The 26,695-nt window shown below is 39.0% G+C and overlaps 1 protein-coding gene and 1 long non-coding RNA gene across 3 annotated transcripts; one reads left to right on the forward strand and one right to left on the reverse strand.

The window, feature by feature from the left end:
• Positions 1 to 722: 722 nt before the first annotated feature.
• LOC144666786 (uncharacterized) lies at positions 723 to 14,683 on the reverse strand. The gene is made up of 3 exons (XR_013573226.1): positions 14,318 to 14,683; positions 14,157 to 14,185; positions 723 to 919 (listed from the first exon to the last, which is right to left on the reverse strand). It is a non-coding gene; the product is annotated as an uncharacterized LOC144666786 (long non-coding RNA).
• LOC144666758 (extracellular sulfatase Sulf-1-like) lies at positions 10,277 to 26,541 on the forward strand. Of its 2 annotated transcripts, none has more exons than XM_078528142.1 (10): positions 10,277 to 10,403; positions 10,753 to 11,230; positions 16,598 to 16,919; positions 17,407 to 17,730; positions 18,835 to 18,972; positions 19,451 to 19,501; positions 20,310 to 20,644; positions 21,238 to 21,906; positions 22,711 to 22,853; positions 23,615 to 26,541. In XM_078528142.1, the coding sequence occupies exons 2-10, from the start codon at positions 10,837 to 10,839 to the stop codon at positions 25,361 to 25,363; spliced, it is 4,125 nt and encodes a 1,374-aa protein (XP_078384268.1). In that variant the 5' UTR covers positions 10,277 to 10,403; positions 10,753 to 10,836; the 3' UTR covers positions 25,364 to 26,541. The 2 variants fall into 2 exon arrangements, with proteins under 2 accessions (XP_078384268.1, XP_078384267.1); XM_078528141.1 differs by having other exon boundaries at positions 10,335 to 10,426.
• Positions 26,542 to 26,695: the final 154 nt, after the last annotated feature.

The raw sequence follows: 26,695 nt of genomic DNA on the forward strand, positions 1-26,695 counted from the left end.
ATGATTTCTGGCCAGCAGCGGATAAAGGAATGTTTAGTTGCTGTGAGTTTCTAGTCGTTGTCATTTGTCCTCTTGTAATTAACTTGTTGCGGAGCAGATTTGCCTAACTTTTCGTGTGGGAGAAAATCTCGTAGACAAGAGAAAAACTTGTCCGATTCGGATCAGCAATCTTTTTTATAAGAGCTCCACATTTAACCGTAGCCGGGCTTTGAATAACTAGTCACAACAAACAGACGAATTAGCGTCCACGCACTGAGCTGTGATTGGTCAATTTGTCAATTCTCCAAAGATGAATGAAAGCACTTAAGACCCTGGCAAACAACCACGCATTGTCGCGGACACAAATGTTTCCATGTTTGCCTGCGGACACAAAATTTGTGTCCAAGAAACCAAAAATGGATTTTTTTTAAAGAAACATTTTGTGTCCGGAACAATTTTTCCCGGTTGGTGTCCGCTCGTTTGCTCACCCAAGAAACATCACGAGCAGCAATGTATCCTCGTTTGCCACGCCGCCGTTTTAGAAGCAGCGGACTACTCTGCACTCAATTGGCCAGCAACCAATTGGCTATTTGCGGAGAGCCTGCTCGTAGGCTTAAAACCAATATTTTAGACGCAAGATTAATTGAAGTCTTTTCGTCTCGAAATTCTGATAATGTGACGTGAATTATTTTCTTTATTATAATTTTTCTCTTTAATAGATAGGCAATTGTTAACAGCAGCCACACCCCATCTTTCTCCTGGGCAAAGTTTTTTCTATATATATTCTAGTTTTTTTCTTTTTATCCACTCTGTTTATTTTTGACCGCTTTAGCCGTCAGGATCAGTTTGCCGTCTATATTTCCCATCTTTGTTCTTAGGCACTCATTCGTCCAGCTGTTGGATCTGTCCTGATGTCCAAACGCAATCTATGCTGCATGTCCTGGAAGGAAAAATAATTTTTACTCGATCATTGGCCGTTTTTATGCTAGAGACGTTAAAGCCGTCTGAGACGTTAAAGCTGTCTCGAGACGACATTAACGTCTTGTATAAATATATAGCTGTTTTTATTTCTGAGATTTGTTTAGTTCTAGTGACAATGCTTTAATTTTTGCCAGTAGCTTTCACAGATTTCTTCAGTGAGCTGAAGGGGAAACTGATGAAAATAAGCTTACGGTAGCACCGCACATTGGCATGTTTTCTAACGCATCGGCACTACTTTGAAAAATATTTCGGCGGTTTCGGATACTTGCTTCAGGCTTTGTATATGTTTTGAAATAATTTACTATGACAAACTTTTTTTATGTCAATTTACCCAGTTTCTGTTACTGCAGTTTATTTGAATTCCGTGATTGGAATATGATTCTAACCGAAAGCTAAAAGGGAACTAAACTCGCGTAAAATTTTGCCGCTAAACTGAGAAAACCGGAAATAAAATTGCACTTGCGTGGCAACCGCGTAGCTTGGCAACGAGATACTGTAATGGGCCCTTAAGGTGATTCCACGGTATTGCATTGCGCATCCTTTCTGCGCATAAGGCCCGGTTCAAACGTCGAACTTTTCATGTGCCGAACCTAATACCTATTTGGGTCGACCCAAATAATTAAGTTCGGCAGTTGATTCAAACGTCGCACTTTTTCATGTGCCGAACTCATTCTGTGGCCAGAGGAAAACAATGACTTCTCAAGTCGCGCACTTTATAAAATGAATTAACAAGAACACTGTTCAGTGGGAGAACATATCTCTTTGTGGTTTAACATAGATCAAAAACAGCAGTTCTTGAAGTACAGTTGGTCAAATGTGTTTAGTATCAACCAGTTCTGTAATTTAACTACTACCTTTAGTTTCCAGTCTTGCTTTTTGTTTCCATTTTAGAGATATATTCAAAAACAAAAGACGAAAACATGATACGAATGCAATCTACTAACAGCGAGAGTTTGAGCGTTGGAAAGCAATAATGATTATTTCGCGGTCCAGAGCGTTACGTGGCGCCTTAAATTTTATGCATGACCGCGTTCATGACCTCTCACTAGCCAATCACAAACCCTCTTATATTTACAAATACATTAGCGTAATTTATGCATTAGATTCGGCACATGAAAAGTGCGACGTCTGAATCAGTGTCGAACTTTTGCCGTTCTATCCGACTGGGCCTGTCGGATAGAACGGCAGGTCGACCCGAATACAAATCTGTCGAACCTAATTGATTCAAACGTCGAACTTTTCATGTGCCGAACCTAATTAATAGGTTCGGCACATGAAAAGTTCGACGTTTGAACCGGGCCTAAGTTTTCGCGTCATTTAGCGCGTGCACGAGCGCGCGCGCACACAGAACACTACGAGATTCCCTTCAGGCTAAGCTCGGTATGGAAATAAATGGTCATTTTCTCTTAAACGAGCACGGTGACCCCTATTTTTTAATGCACTAATTTAAATGTCATACTGTTGTCTACAATATATTGCGATTTTAAAAAAAGTTTAAAATTCTACATTGAGATATTTTAATTTTAATGCCGTAAAAAACACGTTTTTAGGTAGTGCCGTTAACGTGCGCACGAAGCAAAATCTTAAATTTCTTTCCTTATCTTAATTTCTGTACAATAAGAATAGTTTTTAATATAAGATCAAAGTGTATTTTGTTGAACTAGACTAATTCTTTAATGCAAAAATGTTTTTTCTGGAAACAATAGCGATACCCATTTGGATTACTAGGGTTCCTAATATATACCTCGCGGGTCGTACATTTGCTATAATGCCCATCCATTTTACACAAAAACTAGCGCGGTGACTCTCATTTTTTTATTTCATTTTTTTTAATGCTCATAACATAATTGTAACCTGTACCAAGTTTCAGAAAATTTTTAATACTCCTTCTATTTCAGTGGAATCACCTTAATCGCTATGGCTCCCCAGTAGCTCGTGTAAGTGGCAGTTATGTGTCGGGAAGCCCACAAGCTAATCATCCAGGCAGAGTGGTGAGTCGCAATAAAATTCTTACTTCGGTACCGGTAAAATTGTTTTGATCTACTTTCTCGTTCACGATTCAAACAGAAATATAATTAGAAAGTTCTATTTTATGTTGGCTTGTTTCAGACATGCCAAAGCAAGAACACTCGCAGCCGAAAAAGCGGAAAACACTGCGGTTGTGTTTGCAGAGATGCGAGCTTTGAACTTGATCTCCCGAAACTTGAGTGCTCGGCGAACTGCGTATGTGGCAGCAATGTCAAACCGTGCAGGAACAACAAAGCTGCCACGACTTGGCCATAGATGAAACAAACAGAGGTGAAGCTTTAGTTAACGACTTCGCTCTGATTTTTGTCGTTCGCGAAAAATAGAATTCGAAATTGCAGGAAATTGGCGTGCGGTTCATTTGTCGTTCAAATGCGTGTTTCTTGATCAAAGAAATAACATTTCCGGCCCTAAAATCAAAGGGAGCATCCAACTATGAATGAGAACGTTTTAGACTCCTAACCCTAACCCTAACCCTAACTAACTATGCCCTAACTATAACCCTAACTATTTTTTTCTGAAAAGCCGTCTACTAAATGCGTCCCGTTTTTATACCAGACGCCTTTAACGTCTCAGACGTTAAAGACGTCTAGACGACTTTATCGTCTCTAGCATAAAAACGGCTATTAACAATTATCTATCACAAGATATGAAACTAATCCATTGCACTTTTGATCAATGGCAACATCAACTGAATTGTTTTGCTGCCGCCGTCGATAACTGTCACCTGTGTCACGAATCAATTTTACTGGAATTTCTTTTCAAACATTCCAATGCCGTAAATCGCGCATTGCTTCGTTGCTATGCCTTACCAAAATGCAAGATATTTTACACCAAGTTTTCGGTCAATTTGTAAAGCCAGGAAATGTTCTTTGGTACCGACGCATTGCGTTGGTCGCCAACATTATTATTTCCTGTTTTTAAGCCATTATTCAACTCTGGTCTTCTTTAATTAGCTTTTTACTAATTAGTTAATTGTGGTAAGCAACTTTTGTAAAAGTTGTAAAAGGTCTAAAAGCGATCTCCACCTCCGGTTTGAGTTCTCCAGTGTTAAAGCGACGAAGACTTTTACTTGTACTCGTTAAGGAAGTGAATCGTGTGATTATTTTAGTAATTTTAGTGTGTTCACTTGTAAAGTGAGTTGTTTCAGAGTAAGAACGTGAGAGTATGGATAAAGGAAACTGCGGAAACCTTGGTTTCCGCTACAATCGAACAATGAAACATTCTGCAACGCAATTAGAAGTTAGCTTACCTCTGCAAAATATCTATTCTATATTTTATATTTGTCTATCCACAGCCGTGAATGGTACCAAAATCTACAGTTTGAAAATTAATGTGAGATAAGCGAACCCTAGACCGGTGTAAATCGTTATTCTTTCAGTTTCTGCCTTGAGTTCGAAGACGCCGCTGCTTACGAATTGACCAATCACAGCTCAGTGCGTGGACGTGATGCGAGGGGCTTTGTCGTAGATTTTAACAGATTTTTGAACAGTCAAACAAACCAGAAACTGTTAACAAGCGTCTGTAATTGAAATAATATTTGCCCCTGAGTGTTTCAAAATGCTTTGGAAAACTTTAAGGGGGCGAGGCTACCCAAACTGGCTACCCAAAATACCTTTCGCTGAACTAGAATGGATAAATACAGTTAGTTTTCTATTAACGGACACCTCTATAGGACGGACACCTCAAGACGGCCACTTAGTGTTGGTCGATCCCGTTTCTGCCGTTTTTCAGTCATTTAACCGTAACTTACCGGTAACTCCCTATAAGACGGACACCTTTCTAAAACGGAGAGTTGGAGCCGGTCCCGACGGTGTCCGTTTTAGATAGAGAGTTGACTGTACAGGCCCGTAGGCTGGGGGGGTTCGGGGGGTTCGGACGAACCCCCCCACCGCCTGAAAAGGTCCGGTCTGAATGGTGTAGCATTAATGTACCGGTCTGAATGGTACAGCATTAAAGGTCCGGTCTGAATGGTACAGCATACATATGGCCTACGCGCATAATAAAATAAAAATAAAAACATACTGACGTTATTTGTATTGATTTTCAACAATATCGACTAATTTTCAAACGTTTCTCGTGTATTCCCCTCTTTTTCGGTTTTCAGACTGGAACCATTAGCAAAGTGTGACTCAAGTTATAACTGATGTTGATTTCACCGATTTGAATATGTCGCGGTCGTATAAATAAATTAAATATATCTGAAGCTAAGCTCTGAAGACTAACGCAAACAATATAATTGACATCCAATTCCCCTGGACAGCGTGACATTGTGGAGGCCCATGGCATGATCACAGAAGTTGCTAGTTTCTACCGAAAACAAAGGGAAGATTGTGACAAAACCTTTTCAGCTGTTTACACTCAAAGTGTTGCAATGGCAGAAAAGGTGGGCACTGCTGCCGAAATGCCTCGAATTACGTCGAGACAACAGCATCGTTCCAATACCGAGGCTTAAAATCCTAAAATTTATTTCCAACGAAACGTGGCAATTCCTCTCCTTGATCACATCATCATGTGCATCAATGAGCAGTTTTCACCTTCGGCGACCGTTGCCGCGTCACTGCTTGGTCTCGTACCAAGTGTTCTCTGTTCAAAGAATGTTAATCTTGAAGCAGCTGTTAACAAGTACAATGATGATCTCCCCTCCCCTGAAATGTTTGAAATGGAGCTTATGCGATGGAGAGGTCGATACCTGGCGATGGAACCGGAATTAAGGCCAGCTTCACCTGCAGTGGCAATCAAAGATTGTGATGATGACCTCTTTCCAAACATCAGCATTCTTCTAAAAATTGCCTGCACCATACCAGTAACATCATGCGAATGTGAACGAAGTGCAAGCACGTTGTGACGACTGAATAACTACATGCGAGCGTCAATGGGAAAAGAAAGGTTGTCCAACCTTGCGCTTCTGCACATTCACTACGATACCCCCGTGGAGCTAGACACGGTAGTCAACTGTTACGCCCACCTTCACCCCCGTCGACTACAACTGGAAAATCTTCTTCAGTAACGGTATTTTTTTAAAATTAGTGGGACACTGGTAACTAATGGTCCGTTCTAAAAGAAAACGAACCTACCCGGGCAAAAACCAGCCTACGGGCCTGCACTGTAAAATACTTCCGAAGAAAAAGAACTTACAGTGCATTGACGTCTTCGGGCAACGTCACGGAATTAACTTAAGAACTAACGTTTTCTTAGTCCATTCAGTTATGTGCTTCTTTTTTCGGCTTTTAATTAATGCATGTCACTTTCAGTTTCGGGCAATAAGATCTCCGCCATCCAGGCCCGAAGGTGCCTTTACGCCTATGACTTTCTGAATTCTGAACGAAGTGGATGTTCAATGCTGCTTTCAACTTAAAAGCTCTTTAGACGCTAAAACTCTTTTTTTTATACAAGAATCTAGTTTACAAGAATATCGAGGCTGAAATTTGCGATTTTTTAAGAATATCTTAAGAATAAACCCGAGGCTGAGATTTTGAAAAGAATATAATTTTGAGTTGAAAATTTGTAAATACAATACAATTAAGTTTATTTTTAGTTGAAACAAAATCAGTTGTTTTCATTTCCTTCATTGCATCATTGTATCTCTGTGAGGAATGCTTTGTTTAAAGCAAAACGGCCAAGTGTTATCTGACGCGACATCTTGATGTTGCTGGCAAAGCGATGGAACACCTGTACAATGTAACACGATACAGATCTGGGCCCGGTTGCATAAAACGTCCACTTAAGTGCTCACTTAAGTAGGACACTTACGAATCTGCTATGGGTACACTTACGGGTGTTGCATGGAACATACTTAGCGCACTCGTAAGTGCCTGCCTTACGGGGTAACTTACGGGCACACTTAACTTTGTGTAGACTTTATCAAAGTCATTTTTATTTTTTTTTCTGACTGAATTTTTTGTTCATTTGAGATGTGTATAAAGGCTTGACTTTCTACATTACACATTAAATGAGACAACAAATGAGTGGATGTGATACTCAAACGTGATTTTACTTTGTCATCTGTCGGAAATCTATATATTTTTTTCATTTTGCCGATGACTTGTTTAAAACGTAAGCAGTGGATAACAAAGCGCATTTTAAGTATCAAATAAAGACAGAAACCTTCCTTTTCACCTCTCAGAAAAAGTTCTCGTCAACTTCATTGAAGATACGGGACCTATGTAGGTCCCGTAAACTTACGTGCTATTTTTCACGTAAAAAAAGTTTTATGCAACACCCGCAATTTCTGTTGCATAAACGACACTTAAGTGCACACTTACGAAAATCGTAAGTGCAGTCACTTACGTGTACCTCGTAAGTGGACCACTTAAGTGATTTAATGCAACTCACTTAAGTTACGAGTACACCTACGTATACCCGTAAGTGTTACGGGCGTTTTATGCAACCGGGCCCTGGACACCAAACACTTGTAATTGATTACCCAATACTTGCTAAAACGGAAATGTCAAACCGTATTTTCTAAGAATGTTCATTGCCAACGAGACAGCCGAGCCAAGAGGCGAGGCTGTCGAAGCGGCAGAATCATATAGCCGTGTGCGTATAAGTGTATAGGCAGAGAAAATCTTAAGTTCTGCGTAAGAAACTTTTTTTTGACCATATTTAGGTGTAAGTAAACCCCATATTTGGGTTGTATTGTTCTTTCCAAATGGTTCCCAGTCTCTCGCTCCTTGCTGAGAGCAAATGACCAAAATGGCGTCCCCGCGGCTCGCTGTTAAAATTTCCAATGTGGTCATTCATCCCTTTACCGATAAATACACCTTTAGGGAATTATAAATCGAAAAAGAATACCCTACAGAATATTCGACCGCCGAAAAAACGAACATCAAGGTCTTTAAAGCGATGAAATAATCTTTCGACTTTGGAGTCCTTTGATTTACGATCGAAGAGAGACATGAAAATCAAAAGCGGAGTGTTGACTTCAAATAGAGTTTTCTTGACTTATGAGAATGCTGAAGTCGGGTAAATGCTTCCTTTCAGTGTTGATTGTGTTTATAGTAATTGTTTGACCGATGATTTATTTCAGATCAAATACCGTTTATATTTTATTTGGCACGCATTTTCGCTCCGCGTAGGAATGACATCAATACAAAGCGACGCTCACTTAAATTACTGCATGTCATACACACAAGAAACTCAAAAGTTTTTTGCTTCTAACGGCAAATGTAATGTTAACTTGAATAAAAATTTTGTCTCCAAATAATACTTGACCGTTCAAGTTTTGTTTTCTGTTCAAATTTTTCAAGTTTTGCGTAACTGAACATGACACTTGCGAGACTGAAATCTGACCCGTGCATTACTGTCTCTGATTACTGAAAATTATTTTTAAAAAAGCATCTTAGCAGTTTTGATTTTGGGATTTGATTTATAAGAAGTTCTTGAAATGCAACTATCCCTTTTGTGGACGGAAACATTTTAAGCATGGCGTGTTGTATTTACAAAACAGTGATTAAACCTCATTTATTGCCTACATTTTGTGACATTTTAACGTTGAAAAGAATTTAAAGATTTGTCAAGAGTTATCAATCTGTCAAACCCGTAGCCTGCGTAGCAGACATCTGTGTACGTTTTTTAGTGTGTTTAAAAGAGTGCGCGATCGCGAGAATACGCGCGCTGGAAATTACGGCGCCTGCTACGCAGGCTATCAAGCCTGTGTCATTTATCCTGAACACCAGAGAAATAGCACTTTTTTCGCTTATTACCTAAAATACAATTTACCATATTTTGGTCATTTCAAATATAGTTCTATCAAAAACCATTCAATATCGCAACAAACATGAGTATTTCGCTCGTTGGCACTTACCGATAGGTACAACTAGTAAGAATATTTTCAGCCTAAAATCGGTAGCCTGCGTTGCAGACGAACAAAACCCCGGTATAGCAGGCTAAAAATCGGCAGAAAAATAAGAATATTCAGCCTGGGTCGGAAAAACTGTATTCTTATATAAAACAAGACAGCTAAAAAGAGTGTATTCATTTACCAACATTTCCTTTCCTTTGAAACGTTTGAAACCTTGGCATTAATTACTTAGTGGAGTTAATTGTGACATTTTATTTGATTTTCGAAATAAGGTAAAACTCGGTAATTCCCCCTTAAAACTGAGATTGTGAGCCAAGTAGCAAACTTGGAATGCAATCATCGAGGAAATCCCGGCCTTAGTACAGTTGTGTCGCCTGAATGCCGAATATCAAATAATTCTTCTGGAGGGAAATTGATAACTTCTCGAATAATAAATGATTTAAATCGGTTACTTAGCAAATTTCTTCCGTCGGGATGAGTCTGTTTTTTTTTACTGCATGTCCTAACCTGCGATGGATTTGGCTGGAGAGGGAAGGGCATGATCTCAGGTTATGTATTTCCAGACGTCTGAAATGCGAATAATTCTTGGTGATTTAAATGATATATGATATAAACTACTGACGTATAATCCGTTTAAATCTATTTAATGCTGGGACTGCTGTGGGGGGGGGGGGGGGGGCACTCAAAAAAGTTTTATACGGGTAGGCTCCGCCCCGAGCTCTGACCCCTTACCCATTTATATACCATTTTTGACAGAAATTGTACCCCATTCGTATACCTTTTACTGAAAAAGGGTATCCCTTTCATATACCTAAAAGACATGGGATAGACTTAGGATAGGACGTTTTCTTGTCATTTTCACGTAGCGCTTAATACATTAAAATATTACAGCCGTAAATTACGTCTGTTCGAAATATTTTAATTAAAGGCCCTTTTAAATACCTAAATGACAGATTTACATACCCTTTCATATACTAAAACTCGTGAAATCCCTACCCTTTTATATACCTGAAGCCTGAAAAAGGTACCCCTTTCGGGCGGAGCCTCCCCGTATAGGCCATTATAGGAAGTACCCCCCCCCGGGTATAACAGAACAATGCGACCCAGCAGCTGTTTTTAATGCTAATCAAAGAAGGTTTATTTAAAACGCAAGCCACACCAAGAAAAATTCAAAAAACTCTTTTTGATGACCGTTATCTATTGACTCTCTATTGTGTCCGTTGGTAAGAAAAGCGATCCGCAAAGATTGAGCGATAGGTGGTCTTACATTGATGACAAATTTTGCTATTCAAGAAAAGCGCTTCGTCGCATTCCCCTTTTTTAGCTTTTTTTGGCAGCAAACAAGACACGTATATTTTTTCTTTTTTTTTTATCATTTGTACTTCCAATCTGCCTTGTGCTTATCAATTGATCTGTTTTCATTTCTCGAGCACTGTTTCCGGTTTTGTAGATCACTCAATCTCGACCCCGAGAATTACAGCAAATTCCTCAGCGTAATACAGAGGAGCTTACATTACGTATACCATTGTCTACAGCCTGTTGGTGACCAACGAAGTCAGACTTTTAGCTCTGCTCTCAAAACATTCAAGATCCAACTCTCTTCGGTGTCGGAAAGGTGTGTACTGGAAGGGAAGTACCGTGAGTTTCCTTTTCTCTGAATCTTTTGGCTGTACTGACGATTTTACTCTTTTTCTTTCCCTGATTCCATCACGAGCTTTCATTGCTCTTCACGGCTTTTTTCAGTCTGTGCCCAATCAATCACTGGGTGTTTTTTTAAAGTGACAAATTTCTAACCAAATCCCAGCGGGAATTTAGCCGTTTTATTTGAAATTATTTTGCATATCTTCTCAATCATCGCGGGATTCAAAAGTAATTTCATACCGACAATTGAAATATTCAAAGCCATTCGCACTTCAAAATGGCTCAGTGATGTAGCTGATGTGTTTTCATTATCTCCTCTTTAGGTTTTGGCTGCCTTGATTTCAATATACACTTTCAAGCAATCAGCCCAGCTTCGCGACCATCGGAATTTATCGTTTTGTTCGAAAATGGCGAAAATCTACGTGGTTTTCGTTGTGCTCCTGTTGTGTGATTTCACGTCAGCTGCACGCAAACCAAAGAATAATTTCCGAAGCGGTACAAGATCCACGGGTAGACCCAACATAGTTTTTATTCTCGCAGATGACTTAGACAGTGAACTTGGATCTCCGAAAGTCATGACGAAAATGCTGAAAATTTTGCAACGAGAAGGGGCCGACTTTGTGAATGCGTTTGTCACAACACCGATGTGCTGTCCTTCCCGCGCCAGTATTTTGACAGGTTCGTATGCTCACAACCATCACACGTTCACCAACAATTTGAATTGTTCATCTCAAGCGTGGAGGAAAGGACCGGAGAGAAAAAGTTACGCAAGGTACTTGGAATCATCAGGATATGTAACGGGTAAGTGAACACATACACACTTCAGACGGCTGTAATTAAGCTTAATCATCGCGCCGTTCGGTTGATGTATTTCATGTATTATAAACTTTTACAAGACAAAGAAACGACGACATGAGCAAAATTGTAAAATCGACACCAGCACTTTGTGTTGAGATTTCGTCCGATGTTGAGCTCCTGAAGCTCATGTTACAAAGGTCTATTCCACAATTAAACTAGCACGGCTTGCTTACATTCTTATTGTTCGTTGATTTTCAATCACTGATCTATTGTTTGTCGCAGTTATTGTATATTGTTTATACTGTAGAACTGACTTTCCATAACTAATTCATTAAAATCGGAGTACAGGAGCAAAGCGCAACTTGAATATCGCTGATGCGCGTCTGATTACAGCTTGCGTGTTGGCCTGTTTATCATTGCCCACGGATCTCGGTGGCTTGGTTAGGTTTGGTTATCATCGTGCTTCACTCAAACGCTCTTGTACGATCACTTTATCGATTTTAGATATCCGAGCGCGATACTTTCACAGCAAAAAATAGTGCAGTCTTCTTCATTTAGTTAAAATGGAACACAAAACTTTGAAAACTTAATCCTAAAGAGCAAAGTCTAGTATATCTGAAAATGGTTTTACAGGTTTTACATTTAAACCTTTGTCTAGCGAGCCTGTTGCGCTTTCCAAATATTTGTAAATTTTTTTGTAAAGTTCGATTTCATTTCACAATTCATGGAGAATTCGCCACATTGGATTGTTTTCATTTTAGGTTTGTCTTTCAGACAAGTTATTCAAGGAATGTCGACTTTAGGTTTCAAGGTTGTCTCATCTGATCAAATCAGTGGACCATGGATAACCGTTTATATTTTTTCGTTATTATAAGCTTAAGTACTGTCAGTCGATTTATTGGCCAAGAATGTTCAGTACCATTATGTGGACAACGTTTTTTCCACTTGGCAAAACATACATGAAAAATTGTGAAAAAAGAAAGCACAATTTTAACTTTACAAAAGAGAAACCATTGCATTGTTATAAAGTTCTGTAAATAGACTTCCCTTGCGAAACATCCATATCCGCAAATTGAAGTTTTTTTGGCCCCCAGTGCAGGTAGGAATTCTTGATCGTTATCAAATTTTCCAGCAGACTTCCTGTAAATGTGCCAAAAACATCACGATCTGGCGGGTTTCTACATGAACATAAATGTCAGAATTCATAACTTTCCTTAAAATTTCGTTTGTAAATAAATATATCAAAAGTATTAAAAATTGCAGACTGTCTGAGAGATTCGCGCAATGAAATCTTGTCCTTGTTCTACTTTTACGATTGCAGACGGTGATGAGGTTCGGATTTTTCTTCGTCATTTAAATTCCCCCTTTTTCGTCAGAAAATCGGTAATCAAGACTGTAATTGCAGAAATCGGAATTTCATTTCGAAAAAAAGTAAAAAACAAACAAAACGAAGCGAGACGCGCGTTCGAAGTCTTAATTTCACTGTTAATTATTCTGTATAAAGTCTATAAAGTTTAATTTACAAGAATGAGCAAGAGCCGCTTTCTTGAAGGTAACCCACCTTTGCCTAATGTTACAATACTGTGTTTTTGCCTTCGTTCGGTCTTGCTCACCTTCCAGTAATGTGTTAACATTATCAATGACCATAGCATCGACATAGCTACCCTTGTCAATATCTGCCCAGTACATTGTATGTAAAAAGACGTCTATAGTGCACATTCACCTCTATTTCCTGCCAGTATTAAACAGCAAGCTTCCTTTATTCAAGTGTTTCATAAACGGAAAGTGAATTCGCTGGCAGACAGTCAAGGGGAATTGTAAGGTTTTCAGAGTTTGGTTGGTACTTGACAGCAATTCCCGTGCAAATGGAGGACGAAAAATAACTAAAACGAGTTAATATCTAAAAATTGGCACAATCTGGTCCTTGCTAGCTGTAAAGAGAAAACTTCTTGAAACACTGTAGATAAAGTGCAGTGCAATATAGGTACCGACAACAAGGCTCTACTGTACCAGAGTGATCAAAGCTAGCAAGATGCGCACAATCGAGATTCTAGACGGTTTTCTTTCTGCAGTCATGTACTGTTCATGTAATGAGTTTTTTTTTTACAGAAAAGCGAGAGGGAAGTCAAGAGTAAACAGTGTTCTTCCACAGAAAAGTGCTGACTAATGTTTCTCGTAACAAGCTTTAAATAAACTCTTTATAAGAATTAATCTCTTTGTAACTGACTGACCAATTAATTTTTCAACTATCGGAATTCTTTTGTAAATCAAAACAACAACTCAATAGTGCAAGATCAAGGGCAAGTCGGTTAAATGACAAGACGCCTACCTGCCCCCATGCGTGCTAAACAATGCATTCCGTCAGTTCAATATCCATTTATTTTTACGCATAACGTTATTGTCGGTGGCTGACTGTCGAGTGAATTAAAGCGGGATATCAAATTATAGTTTCCAATCTTAAAATCGATCTTTTTTTAACAGGTTTGATTTGGATATCAAATAATTCTCTATCCGTAAATGATGACATTAATCTTGAAACATGATTGTTTTTGAAAATCTTTCTTGAGCCAATTATTTAACTCCCTTGACTAAGGGAAGTGCTAATATTCTTTTAGACTTCCCAGACTGCCACATTCCATCACGTTTTACTCAAGAACGGAAGCTAGAAAGTTCTTTTTAACTACCATACAATGTCAAAATAATATAAGTACATATATATGGCGTATTGTTCATCAATTGTAAACAAGATATTCAAATACAAAACAGAGGTTCGGTTTCCTAGAAAGACTGGTTTAAAAATGAAAAAATATCCAAGTGCGAAAATGAGTAATTTTGCATCCGTTGAAGCAGTTTGTGCTTTGCGTTCTTAAAACGGAAGAAATAAATCATCGAGTCAATAACGTTTGAAATAAAGTATTAAATCACATACCCTGATCACGTCTTGCTCACGAAATGGAACTGAAACAATAAAACGAGTTTTTTTTTACGACCCGAATGATACCATGGATTGAAAAAATTGGGATTAACACACACAAATAAAAACTCTAAAACCTAATTCTAAAAAGTCTTAAGTAACCAGAACTATTAAACCGAGAAGTAGCCTTAAGACCTCAGGCGAATATGATACTGTTCTGCTCACAAGAATAGACACAGACATCCTCTTTCTGCTGATTCAAACAGTTGATTCATTGCCAAGTTTCTATTTTTTCCGAGAAGTGTTAATTTAATTTTCACTTAGCGCTAATTTCCATTTTCTTTGAAATTTTTAAAATGGCTGAAGTAAAATATCGTCACCTACTTGTGTTAAAAAGCATCAATTGAATTTCTGCCTAGAAATCCAATTAGGAAGCCTCTAAATAGCTGCGTCATTAATTAATAGATCAATTTATTAATTGTGTTTTCCTCCTTATTGAACCTGAGATACCAAGACTACTTTGTAATAAAATCCTTTAAATATTGCGTGGTCAAAAGAAAATATCAAAGTCCTCTTTGAGCATTCGACACGAGTTTCCAAAAAGTTTTTCTCTCATTATTATATGCCGTTATAATTAGCCGTTGATCTCTTCATCTTAAGTGCATATATATCTATTCAGAAACTTTTATTTGTGTTTTGAAAGAGGTACTTCAGTTCTTTTTTTAATCATGATATATGGCCCTCATTGTCAACATTTTTTCTTGAGAAATCGTTGACATCCCGCTTCTCTCACTCAAATTTATTCGTGCTTTTCCTGTTGAAATAAAGAGAAGTAACTAAAACTGTCATTCAACACGACAAAGTACGTCTCCTCTCCAGTCCGTACGTAAGAAACATTCGTTCGAAGTTTTACAAAGTGCTGCATAACCACAGTTTTTTTAGCTGGAAAAAGCATTTTGTTCACAATTTGTGAATTAACAAAATCTGATTGTCCTGTTTAGACTAGTGCAAAATCGTCTCAGGATACTACGGTCTCTTGGGCTCGGTATCTGGTGTAGCCTGCCAGCAGACTCTCCTGCTGACAGGCTATATCTGGCGACATTCCCTGTGATGTCACGGAATAGTTATCACATATCGCCTTTTCACCGGGATTGCGCCATCCGGAGAAATACAGAACAAAACCGCAAAGCTGTGAGGACTTTTCACATTTTAGTCCAAACTATTCTTTGGCATTCAAATGAAATATACACCCGACCACACAGTGACTGTGAACAGTGATTTTCTTTTTTCTTGACCTCACAACCCTTTCGTTATCTTGAATTCACAGGTCGACGCTGCTTACCAAAGCGGCCTTTTAATGTCTCCTCAAAAGTGCTGAGCCAGTTGGCTAAACAGTTTTGTTTGTCACGGAGCGATCTAGAGAATTCTATTTCGATGTCAACACAGACGTTTAAAACTTCAATTATTTCTTATCAGCATTGTGGACAGCGATAAAATTTCATTCAGAACGCGAGTCGAAGCCTTAGCAGTGCTCAGATTAATGTTTTTTTATTAGGTAATGTTCATTTTTTTCAGCTTTTTTCAAACCTCTCAGCGTCGCAACAACTTTTTATAACTAGAAACTAGAAAGCAAAACGTAAACACTTAAAAATACTGACAGCAAGGAAGATGATAAGAGCAAGTTATTCTTCTCAGTCTGCTGCTGCTACTGTTGCTTCTCCTCTTCGTCCTCTTCGTCCTCCTCCTCCTCCTCCTCCTCCTCCTCCTCCTCCTCTTCCTCCTCCTCCTCCTCCTCTCCTACTCGTTCGGCATCTCTTTGTTCGAAGATGCTTTACTGTTAGGATTTGTGTCGAGTCTCAGTGTTGCGCCATAGTCAGTTTTTGTCTACGCCACTGTTAAAGGCAAGTAGACACTCAGTAATGTTAAATGTTTTGCGCAAAATGTAAACAGTGCATTGGCATCTCTGACAGGAGCAAACTGCGTTGTGTTTAAGAAAAATATATATACAATAATGCGTGGGTAATGCGGAAGAACAAATACAAGTGAGTAAAACATTGGATTTCTCGCGATGATGTTAACTGTGTGCAAACAATGTAAGGAAATATGATATTGTCCTTGTTTATTTCAAATCTACCTCACCAGTGCATGTATCGAGTATCAGCTACTCAGTAGGTGACATCTAGTACAGTTAGTCTGTGGTGACATCTAGTAGAAAATCTTCTACGTTGATAGTCTTGCCTTTTATTCAAAGCAAGGTCTGCTAAACGCCCATAACGTCTGCCGTTCTATGTGTAAGGTCATCTCAGTGATAGTTCAGAAGTGTGACCATGTGTACCTATTCCGTTCACCGTCAGACTCTATCTGCCTTAAGAGTTGTTATTTTTAAATTTACTTTCGCTATGCACCCAGGGTATGTTTGTAGCAATTCAAACTAATAATCCTTTTTCCTTTCCCAGGTTATTTTGGCAAGTATCTGAACGAGTACGACGGAAGCTGGGTCCCAGTGGGCTGGAACAGATGGGAAGGACTGTTACACAACTCCAAGTTTTATAACTACACTCTAAGACACAAGACGTACAAAGAGCGACATAAGATGAGCTATGAACACGATTACTTCACTGATCTTATCACTAACCGTAGTATTTCATTTATACGGCGAACCAAAGCAGCCAAGCCTGACAGTCCTTTTCTAGCTGTTGTGAGTCACTCGGCTCCTCACGGGCCGGAGACAGCTGCTCCTCAGTATAGTAACGCATTCCCTAATGCGCATGCTCCAAGGTATGAAATGACGTCAAATACAGTGTAAATCCCGATGTAGAAAACTTGCTTCGTACCACGAGGAGACGTAAATTGTGTTATATATCTTTGGGCAATAGGTTATTTTTATATCCATAGCGAAATGTTCATTACGTCCAGGCTAGCGTTTCGCGTCGTACCTTGGTTTTGATTAGTCAATGGGAAAAGTCCCGTAACGATATTTTGTTGGGACGAGCGGGAATAAGTATTCGCATTTGACATTGTCATGTAGGTACTAGTAAAATCACCAGTGATTTTTAACGTTTTGCAACTGAAGTACATTCACATCTCCAGGTACTGATCGTGTGCCCGACAGTTGACTGAGCAATAGAATAGAATAACGTGACAACTTTCTAAGTGCTTTGGCTTTTTTTGATTGGATAAATAAGAAATGCCAGCTTTTCAGTTATATTCACAAACATTTTCCAAAACGGCTGTTGCTGTACTCATTAGGGGTCGATTTTCACAGGTATGACAACTGGAATTTTATTTCAATGGACAAACAGTGGATCTTAAGGGAGACGCCTCCAATGGATGCACAGAAAATAGCGTTTGTAGATCTGTTACACCGTCGCCGCCTTCAAACACTGCTTTCAGTTGATGACTCCATCGAGCGAATCTTCCACACACTACAGGCTCTTGGAATTGAAAACGAAACGTACATCTTCTTCACATCAGATCACGGCTATCATCTCGGGCAGTTCGGTTTGGTCAAAGGAAAGTCCATGCCATTTGAGAGCGACATTAGGGTACCTTTTTACGTCAGAGGTCCCATCATTCCCAAAAATATCAGGTGAGATATAGTGCGCGGAGACCAAAGTCTACACTGATGCATGCCGGCTGTCAGCTATGTCACGATAAATATTTGATGTTCAAACTGAAATTACTTTCAGAAGAAAAACACCAACGAAGTTATTGATTAACCATAGAAATAAACAAGGTTGGTTACGAGTGACGAAGATTAAGATGGATTGCAATTTGCAAACGACAAACTTAAAAAAACTTTGCCACTTTTTTCTATGATACTCCTTCCGTAAAGTAACTCCACGAGTCGACCATTGAGCCAGGAAAGGGTTTATTCTGCGATGTTCCACAATATCTATTCAGCAATGACAATTTTGTTCGCTATAAACCTTTCTTAAATCCTAACAGGATAATAGCGCCGAGTATGTATTGTTTGTAATGTTTGTAAGTTTTTAATGTAATTAAGAAATTAATCACTGGCAAGAAAAATCACATAAAAATTTTCCAAGTTTGGGATCGAAAAAAAGTGGTGTGCAATAGAAAATTAGAGAATCTGTATGATCATGTCACAACTAGACAACAGTGCGCATTTGGAATGTTTTCTGATCATTATAGCCCCCAGTGGGGGGGGACCCCGGATAGTCACCTGGATGCTAACTGACGAAATATCGCCAAATTTGGTGATATGTTTGAATGCTAGTTGACGATGTCGTCCGTTACCTTAAGCCCTTATCTTTATCAGTAAATTTCGTAAATCTCGAACAAATAATAGGACCTTTTCTTTTAATCAGAGCCTAGACTTTCTAAAAGTCGTTGGCTTCTCGTTTCCTGTTTGGTGGTAGTAGACTCCGGTGCGCTCCGCGCTTTTGTGAGCTCGACTTGTAAGCAAGTCTAATCAGAGCCAGGACAAATGCAGTCTAGGTTTAGGCAATAATAGATTGTAGAGGGTATCTTTAAATAACTTTGAATTTTTTTTGACTTGATATTTTTTGCACAAAGTTTTCATCTTGTTCCACTTAAATTGATTAAGAGATATCATTTAGAAACCTGGTGCATATGTACTTTCGGTAAAGTACCCTTTCTTCTTTCCTAAGCTGTTAAATCGTTTGTCATGTAAACGCAATCTAACTTGCTCAATTTTGTTTTTATCCAGGATGAAAGACATGGTTTTAAACATTGACTTAGCACCCACATTTCTGGATATTGCCGGCGTGAAAATTCCTAAGGACATGGACGGTGTGTCTATTATGAAACTCTTCAGAAAGACAAGATTCGGCAGGAGAGCCAAAAGGTACATGTTTCAACTTTTAAATAACTATGAGCATGTTTGGCTGCACTCACAGCTAGAACCCTGACAGCTAGTGCTCGTTAAAACAGGTATCCAGCTCAAGTGCATTCAACAATACGTGTAGCTTCACGTACATAACAAACAGTAAGGATGCCGAGATCACAGACAAATCTTAGGCCCTGTCCACATTAACTGGGGTAAATTTGAAAACGATACGCTTCCGAGTAAAAAGATACGTTTTCAAATTTACTCTGGTCAGTGTCGACAGGGCCTTACAAAACATTTGTCGTGTCTTTGAGTACTTTTCTAAGAAGCGTCAAAGATCCTAAGTGATAGCGACAAGGTGACAGTAAAACAATTAATATGCCCCGTGCAATCAGGATTTCCGAGTACTTGTACAAGAATTTCCCAGAAGCAGTATTAGAGGCTTTGTAACTAAGCAAAAAGCTGGAGGTAATTTCTGAAGTTTTTTTTTTCGTAGGAGGACCCATGTTGTATGGAGGGACACCTTTCTAATTGAACGGTCACGCGGGTAAGCTGAAATGAAAACTGGTTGATGTTATTTACACATAACAAGGGGCTAATTTTCCTGCATCTTTGAACTTGTTATCAAACTGGCATTCGAGAATTATAAACCAATTCCTATTTTCTGCATTTAGTGCAGTAAATTTTTTTAATTTATTAGTTTTCAGCTTATATCAATGTACGAAACGTCGTATGTACGTAGAAAATTCTGAATAGCTAGATAGGAGCAGATAGAAGACCCCAGATCTCCCGGCGCCCGCCTCTCGTTTGAGTTTTACAAATTTATAAAGTTCCGTTCTTAAACAACTCTGTTTTTGACTTTTGTTTCTTGTTTGCAAATGTGTTGAAAATTCCACTCCCTCCCACAGTCTGATTTTATAGTCTGCGTTGAATATAATCCTCCCGCCTTGTCTCATTGAAGTACTTAACAGAGGATTTTACAGCTATTGTGTCAGCATAACCCACTGGTACATTACTATTTAAGGTTTCTCGTGCATTTTGGCCGTGTTAATCAAAACCGTCATTAAGTCAGTTTTATCAATGTTTACAGAACAGCCACTGGGTTATGCCCCGTCTCGGTTTCTATCCTCTTTGATGGTTGATTCTGAATTCGCCCCTCGGAAACTATCAGCAGATAGAAACCTCGAGTTTGCAGTCTAAAACAAGTCCCCAGCCTCAAAAGGGACTGATGATCAAAATCGTTCAATTTGTCACGTGCGTTACGTGACAACAAAAGTCTTTTAGAATACAGGCACGTGACTAATTTAAATACTGTACACGTACATTGTAGAAATGTTGGCAATGTATCATTTTAGCTGGAGGAGGACAAAGAGCATGTTAGAAGGAAGGTCAAGGAACAAGACAATAACAGCTAAAGAAAACAAGATGACCTTACTGGAGAGAATCTGCACCAGGCCCAAGTACCAGTCACCGTGTCAACCCAACCAGCTGTGGGAATGCGTGACAGTTGATCGCAGACCAAGACTGAGAAAGTGCAGGAGAGATACCATGGTTACAATAAGGACAACCCCAACTACCCGACCCATCCCATCCACTCCTCCAACCACCCCTGTGAAAATGTGCGTTTGTATGAAGCCGAGACCGGGCACTGAAACGAGTGAAAATCAGGGGGACATGCTTCCATATGATGGTGAGTGAAATACAGTGGAGCGGCCTGGAAGGAGGAGGGGGAGGGGGGTAGATTTAACAGCGATTGTCTGCCTGTCCGTAATGGGGATGTTTAACTGTTTTTGTCGACTTTCTAATAAAACGTCATTGACGTTTAGTGATTCTTAATGCTCTGGGGTGTGGCACTTAAACAGAAAATCTCAGTTACGTTCAAATCGCCCGCCCATACTCGCCCCCCCCCTACCCCCTACCCCCTACCCGCCAAGACAAATAGAAGGATATTTGTTAAGCACATTTGATATTCATATTTTTTACGATCTTATAGCACATAACGAGTGATGCGAATATGTAATAAAAATCAGAAACTGTTTAGGTATTTTAACAAGATACCAGGAACTATGGGAAATAATACGTGTCAGCAATACATAAAGTATGTTGTTATAAGTACTTTGGATTCAGAGAACCTTCCTCAAAACTTCAAACTTTTCTTTCATGTTAGGCATCACTTGTTGTATATCTGTAGAAAAAAATGGAATGTCCTCAGTTGTAACTTTATACTTTTGGAGTATCATTAGAATTGTACTTACGTAATGTGCGTTATCCACCATCTTGCAGATGAATTAATTGTGAGTGGCTTGGATTCTTTGACAAGAGAACTCCGACGATCAAAGAGGTCTCGCTACTCTACCTACAGCGCAAGAAAGAAAAGAAACGAATTCAACGCGAAAAGATACCAGAAAGAACTGGCTAGGGCGATGAGACTTCAAAATCGACGTGCCAAATCAAAAGCGTTCATTCGTACTCCCGATACAAACACGAAACCGGAATCTAATACAAGTGGTATTGCTGTGGGTTTGTACGAGTCGTCTGAAGTACAACAAGCCGTGGAGGAAAAACTTGGAAAACTCAAAGAGAAAATTCAGGGAATAAGAATGCGCCTGGGAGCTTTGCGTGACCGGAGGAAGAAACTGCTTCAGATCAGCGCGCGCGATCGGTTGATAGAGTACCCCTGTCCTTGTAACCACGGTAACGCTACCATGCCTGAGGAGGCGACAACAGAAAACATTGAAAATGGCGCCCACGATCAAGATGACGAGCAAGGTGATGATAGTGAGTTACAGACATCCCCGCTGAGACGACGAAATAAGCAACTGAAGGCGACATCCCGCAAGTCAGAGACCAAGAAGAAGAAGGTTAAGCCGAGACGAAGTAAATGTGCAAGTCCAGGCATGAACTGCTTTTACCAGACAAACTATCACTGGAAACTACCACCTCTGTGGACAGGTAACTATATTGTAGCCTTGCTCGCTGGTTAACTCACTTTTACCTCGTTAGCTTTTCTTTTCACTTTTTGATTAGGATTTTTGGTAATAGCTTTTCTTTTCTTTTATATTTTTTTATAATACTACCCATAAGATCAACAATACTTTTGTATTGTTTCACATTATATTCACATTATTGTTTCTCATTATATTCTTGTTTCAATTTTTTAACTTCATAATTACGTAAAGTAGCGCCGAAACGTTATCGGTTATAGAACTTTAAATTGTTTTTTTATTTTGTGTGTGTTCAATTTTGTGATAAATAGTTTTCCAAATCTCTTCTCTTACGAAGAGCCATTAAAGAATTATCCTGTAAAATTGCGCTCTAATGGACCATAGAAATGACGTCATAAGTTGTTCAAAACTCGAATGGAATGTTTGACCGCAAAGTTCGAAGCCGACGCTGCAGTGTATCATTTTTCTGTGAAAGTCTTCACTACGAAGCATAAAGAAGTTTAAATAATAAAAGACTATGAGTTATAGAAGTTTTCCCAAATCAGTGAATAGGTTATATATTTCATGTGTGTACACCGCGCTATACATGACCTGTTCTTGAACCTAATTTATTTTTCTTTAATACTTGATGTACTTTACTTGCTTGATGTGCTTTAGTTAGCTAGAAAAGTAAATTTGTTTCTACAACAAGTGATGTATATGACTCGATGAACTAAATGCATTCACTAATGAAGTATATACCGAATAGTTCTTCAAGGTTCTTTAAACATTTTGTAATATCTTTGTATGTTTTGTTTGTTTCTTGTTTCAGGAGGAGAATTCTGTTTCTGTCCCAACGCTGCCAATAACTCTTACTGGTGCCTTCGGACAATAAATTCTACTCACAACTTCCTCTACTGCGAGTTCATCACACATTTTTACGAGTACTTTGACCTCAACAAAGACCCATACCAGGTACGGCAAAAAAAAAAAACAAACAAAAAAACAAGAAAGAGTACTGTCAACGGACATCCTGCAGGGGAACATAGTTATAACGTAATCATCGCAGTGCTAAAAACTTCTCTTTACTCAATACTGATTACCAGACACTTATGACTCAACCGGCTGAAGGACTGGAAATGAATTCGTCTAACTTATTAAATAATAATAATAATAATAATGATGATGATGATGATGATGATGATGATGATGATGATGATGATATGAAGTTCTTGTGGCGCGTTTAAAATTCCTAACGCGCTTACAAATAAGTAATGTATTACTTTTGAAAAGTAAGCCTTTTTTTTTAAAAAAAAAAACGTCTTCAGTTGATTTTAAAAAATAGAAAAAATTCCAGATTATTAAATATCCTTTGGGAGAGGAATTAAATAAAAAAAGTTGGCAATATGTTGCTGTATACGCTGCAGGAATCTGAAGGTTGTTTTTAATATAATAGCGCATTTGCACGATGTCGTCATTTGACTACAACTACCAGAATTCATTTCGCTTTTCCTTAATTATTTAAATTTTGAACCACAGTGGGGTTTGAGAAACAATTGCTCTAATTTGAATGATGAAAAAAGAAAAAAGTAAAGGATTCTGGTAGTTGTAGTCAATAAAGCCATCATGCAAATCGCCTATTTGAAGAACTAAGCCGTTCAAATGGCATTGTCTACAAATAAGTTTGCTTTCTTAGTTTCAGTGTTCTGACGTTTTATTTGATATTTATTTTCTAGCTGTACAACATAATCGATGAAGTTAGTCCTGCTGTTTTATTGGAGCTCCATCAACAGCTGACCAAAATGAGAGATTGCAAGGGAGAGCACTGCACTCATTATCACGGCAAGAAGTATCCGCAACTTAAGACTTTACCAACAGTATCAACCGCGCCGGTATCTCACACACCTGAATCTTTTGGTAAAAGCAATGAACGTCACTTACCAACGCTGCCGTCAGAAAGTTCAGCTAACCCTTTGACATCCGAAAAATCTTCGGAAGTCCTCGGAAATCGTTCGGAAGTTGTCGGCAATACGCCAGAATCTTCGGAGGATTTACCTTTTACAACTCATGTGCCAACAGAAGCAATAGTGAGTCACTCGACAGAAAGAATTGCATCCAAATGGCTAAAAGTGCAGACTTCTGAGAACAGAGAAAGAGAAGAAGAAGAAACGTTTGTCGAGAAACAGACACAGCAATTTTCAATCACAAATAGTTCGCCGTTGCCAACAGAAAACACAATGAGCACAACTGTCTCGGACAAAATATTAGAGTCACAGCGAAACTTTTCAAACCATTTCATTGAAAACGAGAGGCTTGACAAAGAACAGATAAATGTCGAGAAACCACCACAAGTTACAGTAGCACCTGTGGCTGGGTCCGGTGACATGCCGATGACAGTCCTCGTGAGGTCTTCGGAGCCCGACATGAGTTCTTCGAAGACGAACATTTCTTCAATTCCGCCAACATCAGCTTCAACCACTCTTACAACTGAAGGGAATACAAGCGAAATGAATTTAAAGGAGCATTTTATAGTAAAACCAACAAGAGGAAAATCATCCAAGCGGCGAAAAAATGGGCATCGTGAAGACAGAAACAGAGAAAAAGACACGCATGGGGATAAACAAAAGCAAAAAACCTTAAAATCCAGGAAATCGAAAAAGAAATCTTCCGCCCGGGAACAATCACCTGTGCCAACAGAAAACATAAAGGAGTTTTCAGTTTCTGAAAATCAGACAACATCAAAGTCATGGCAAAATGTTTCAAATCATTTCAATGAAAAACCGGACAAAGTAGAGAAATCATCACATGATACAGTGACACCTGTGGCTGGGTCCGGTGCCGTGCCGACGACAATAGTCCTCGTGAGGTCTTCGGAACCCGACACGAGTTCTTCGGAGACGAGCATTTCTTCAATTCTACCAACTTCAGCTTCAACCACTCTTACAAATGAAGAGAATACAAGTGAAATGAATTTAAAGGAGCATCTTACAGTAAAGCCAACAAGAGGAAAATCGTCGAAGCGGCGAAAAAATGGAGAACGAGAAGATAATTTTTCTAGAAAGGGAACTCCAAAAACATCCAAGAAACTAAGAAAAGCAAAGAAAAAATTATCTGAAAAACAAAACTCTTTGACGACTTTGAACAGTGGATCATCGGACGAAAACAAACAAGGCATTAGAACTGCTGAAAACCAAACGCAGATCGAGCCAAAATCGGAAGGTGAAAGTGGAGCCGAGTTGGAAAACAAAGGCAACGAAAATGGAAACGAGCCACTACCGGACATTCCACGGAAACGAAACAAAAAGCCGACGAGTAAACGATCCTCTAATCGGAATTCCAAAGGAAGATCTAAGCAAAGACCGCCAAAGCGCCAAAGACCAACTCAAATCAGCGAGGGAGGGGTGGCTGAGGGTGAAGTTGAACCCTCTGTAGAAAATGGAGCCGAGTTACCCTTCGAGCCGACCACTCCCCCGCCCGAACCGTGACCTGAATACTTGACATATTTGAACTGAGTTAAACTCGAAGGCATAGGAAACTTGCTTGCCTTAATAACATCTTATGCGGCAGGACGACCGAGTCTAGACGTTTACAGTTTTTCAACTTTTTACAAAAAAATATTGTGGTACCTTTAGATTTAGATTCGATATTTGTAGGTTTGTTAAACTTTCAATTTTTCTCCTTTACAGATTTTAACTCGTGGACGTGTTATGTTTAACATCCCACCAATAACAGTGGAGGGGAATGTCGTTCTAGATAATGTTTGAAGAAGTTGTTTGAATATTTCTACCAACCCCACCTCAAACAGGCCATGGCAGTGCTAGTGTGGGCTCGCTCCATGTGCATGTTCCCTCGGCTGTTATGATAATGACGTGCTACCCGCCCGGGTGTTGGCAAGAATAATAAATCTAGCTCAATCTATTGCATTTGTTTTAGTTAAGTAAAGTTTTAGTCCAGTTGAAAGGCTTTGCTCGTAGTGATGATGAAAACAGAAAATCAGGCCTAATTCAGTGCGGGAAAGTTGTTCTTCGGTGGCTGCCTGCGTGCCGAAGACGATTGCTCGTCACGTTTTACAAAGGCTTTGCAGTGACGTACAGAGTAATGTTACCCGAATAAGTTCGTGTTCCTACAAAAGCGTTCTACTGGACTACATAGGATAACATTCCTTCTTTGCAAAGGACTGCTCCTCCAATAGTCAGTTGCCTTTAAGTTTGGAGAAGATTAATATTTTTCTTGAAGCTGTGTAATTTTTATTCTCTTGACTTTTTGTACAACTACATTCATTTTAGTAGTTACTGACTGAGAGATGTTTTAACTGATAATATTAAAAAAATATTTTACAGCGGATTTCTGGTGAAGAAATGAAGGCGCACACTAACAGTCTAACTTTTCTACCCTAACCCTTGGTAGGTTTACAAGTTGACAAGTTCATAATTCTTTCTAAGTTTGTTAATAGAATGTGTAAGAAGTTTTTGAATGAGACATATTTTTTGTTTTTGGCGAAAACTAATTACATTCTTCTCGTTTCACTGAGAACAAGAAAAAACTTGCTTAAAATTAAATGCTTTCTAGGTTATTAAATTTTTTGGAAATTTTTGTATACAGTTTTCTAAGTTATTTCAGAGATTTTGTATGGTGCTGGTGTAAATAAAAATCAGCCAAAGTTTGTCATGTGTGTGTTTTGATAGTGCACAACTCTGCACCTCTACGGGGGTTCTGAAAGAACACATCAACTGACAATTGCTGTCATCAGTACATGGCTGGATTTATGGGGGATAGGGGGGTCCTTTTCTTGGATTTGTTGAATCAAAATTGTAACC

This window comes from Oculina patagonica, chromosome 9 (genome assembly GCF_052425735.1).
Source record: "Oculina patagonica isolate OP01 chromosome 9, crgOcupat, whole genome shotgun sequence".
Lineage (NCBI taxonomy): Eukaryota > Metazoa > Cnidaria > Anthozoa > Scleractinia > Oculinidae > Oculina > Oculina patagonica.

Bases quoted from the DNA above. Each gene is read 5' to 3' on its own strand.
- LOC144666758 (XM_078528142.1), top strand. From the start codon at position 10,837: ATGGCGAAAATCTACGTGGTTTTCGTTGTGCTCCTGTTGTGTGATTTC. The intron at 11,231-16,597 runs GTAAGTGAACAC...TTCCTTTCCCAG, and splicing joins ATCATCAGGATATGTAACGG to GTTATTTTGGCAAGTATCTG. The intron at 20,645-21,237 runs GTGAGTGAAATA...ACCATCTTGCAG, and splicing joins GGACATGCTTCCATATGATG to ATGAATTAATTGTGAGTGGC.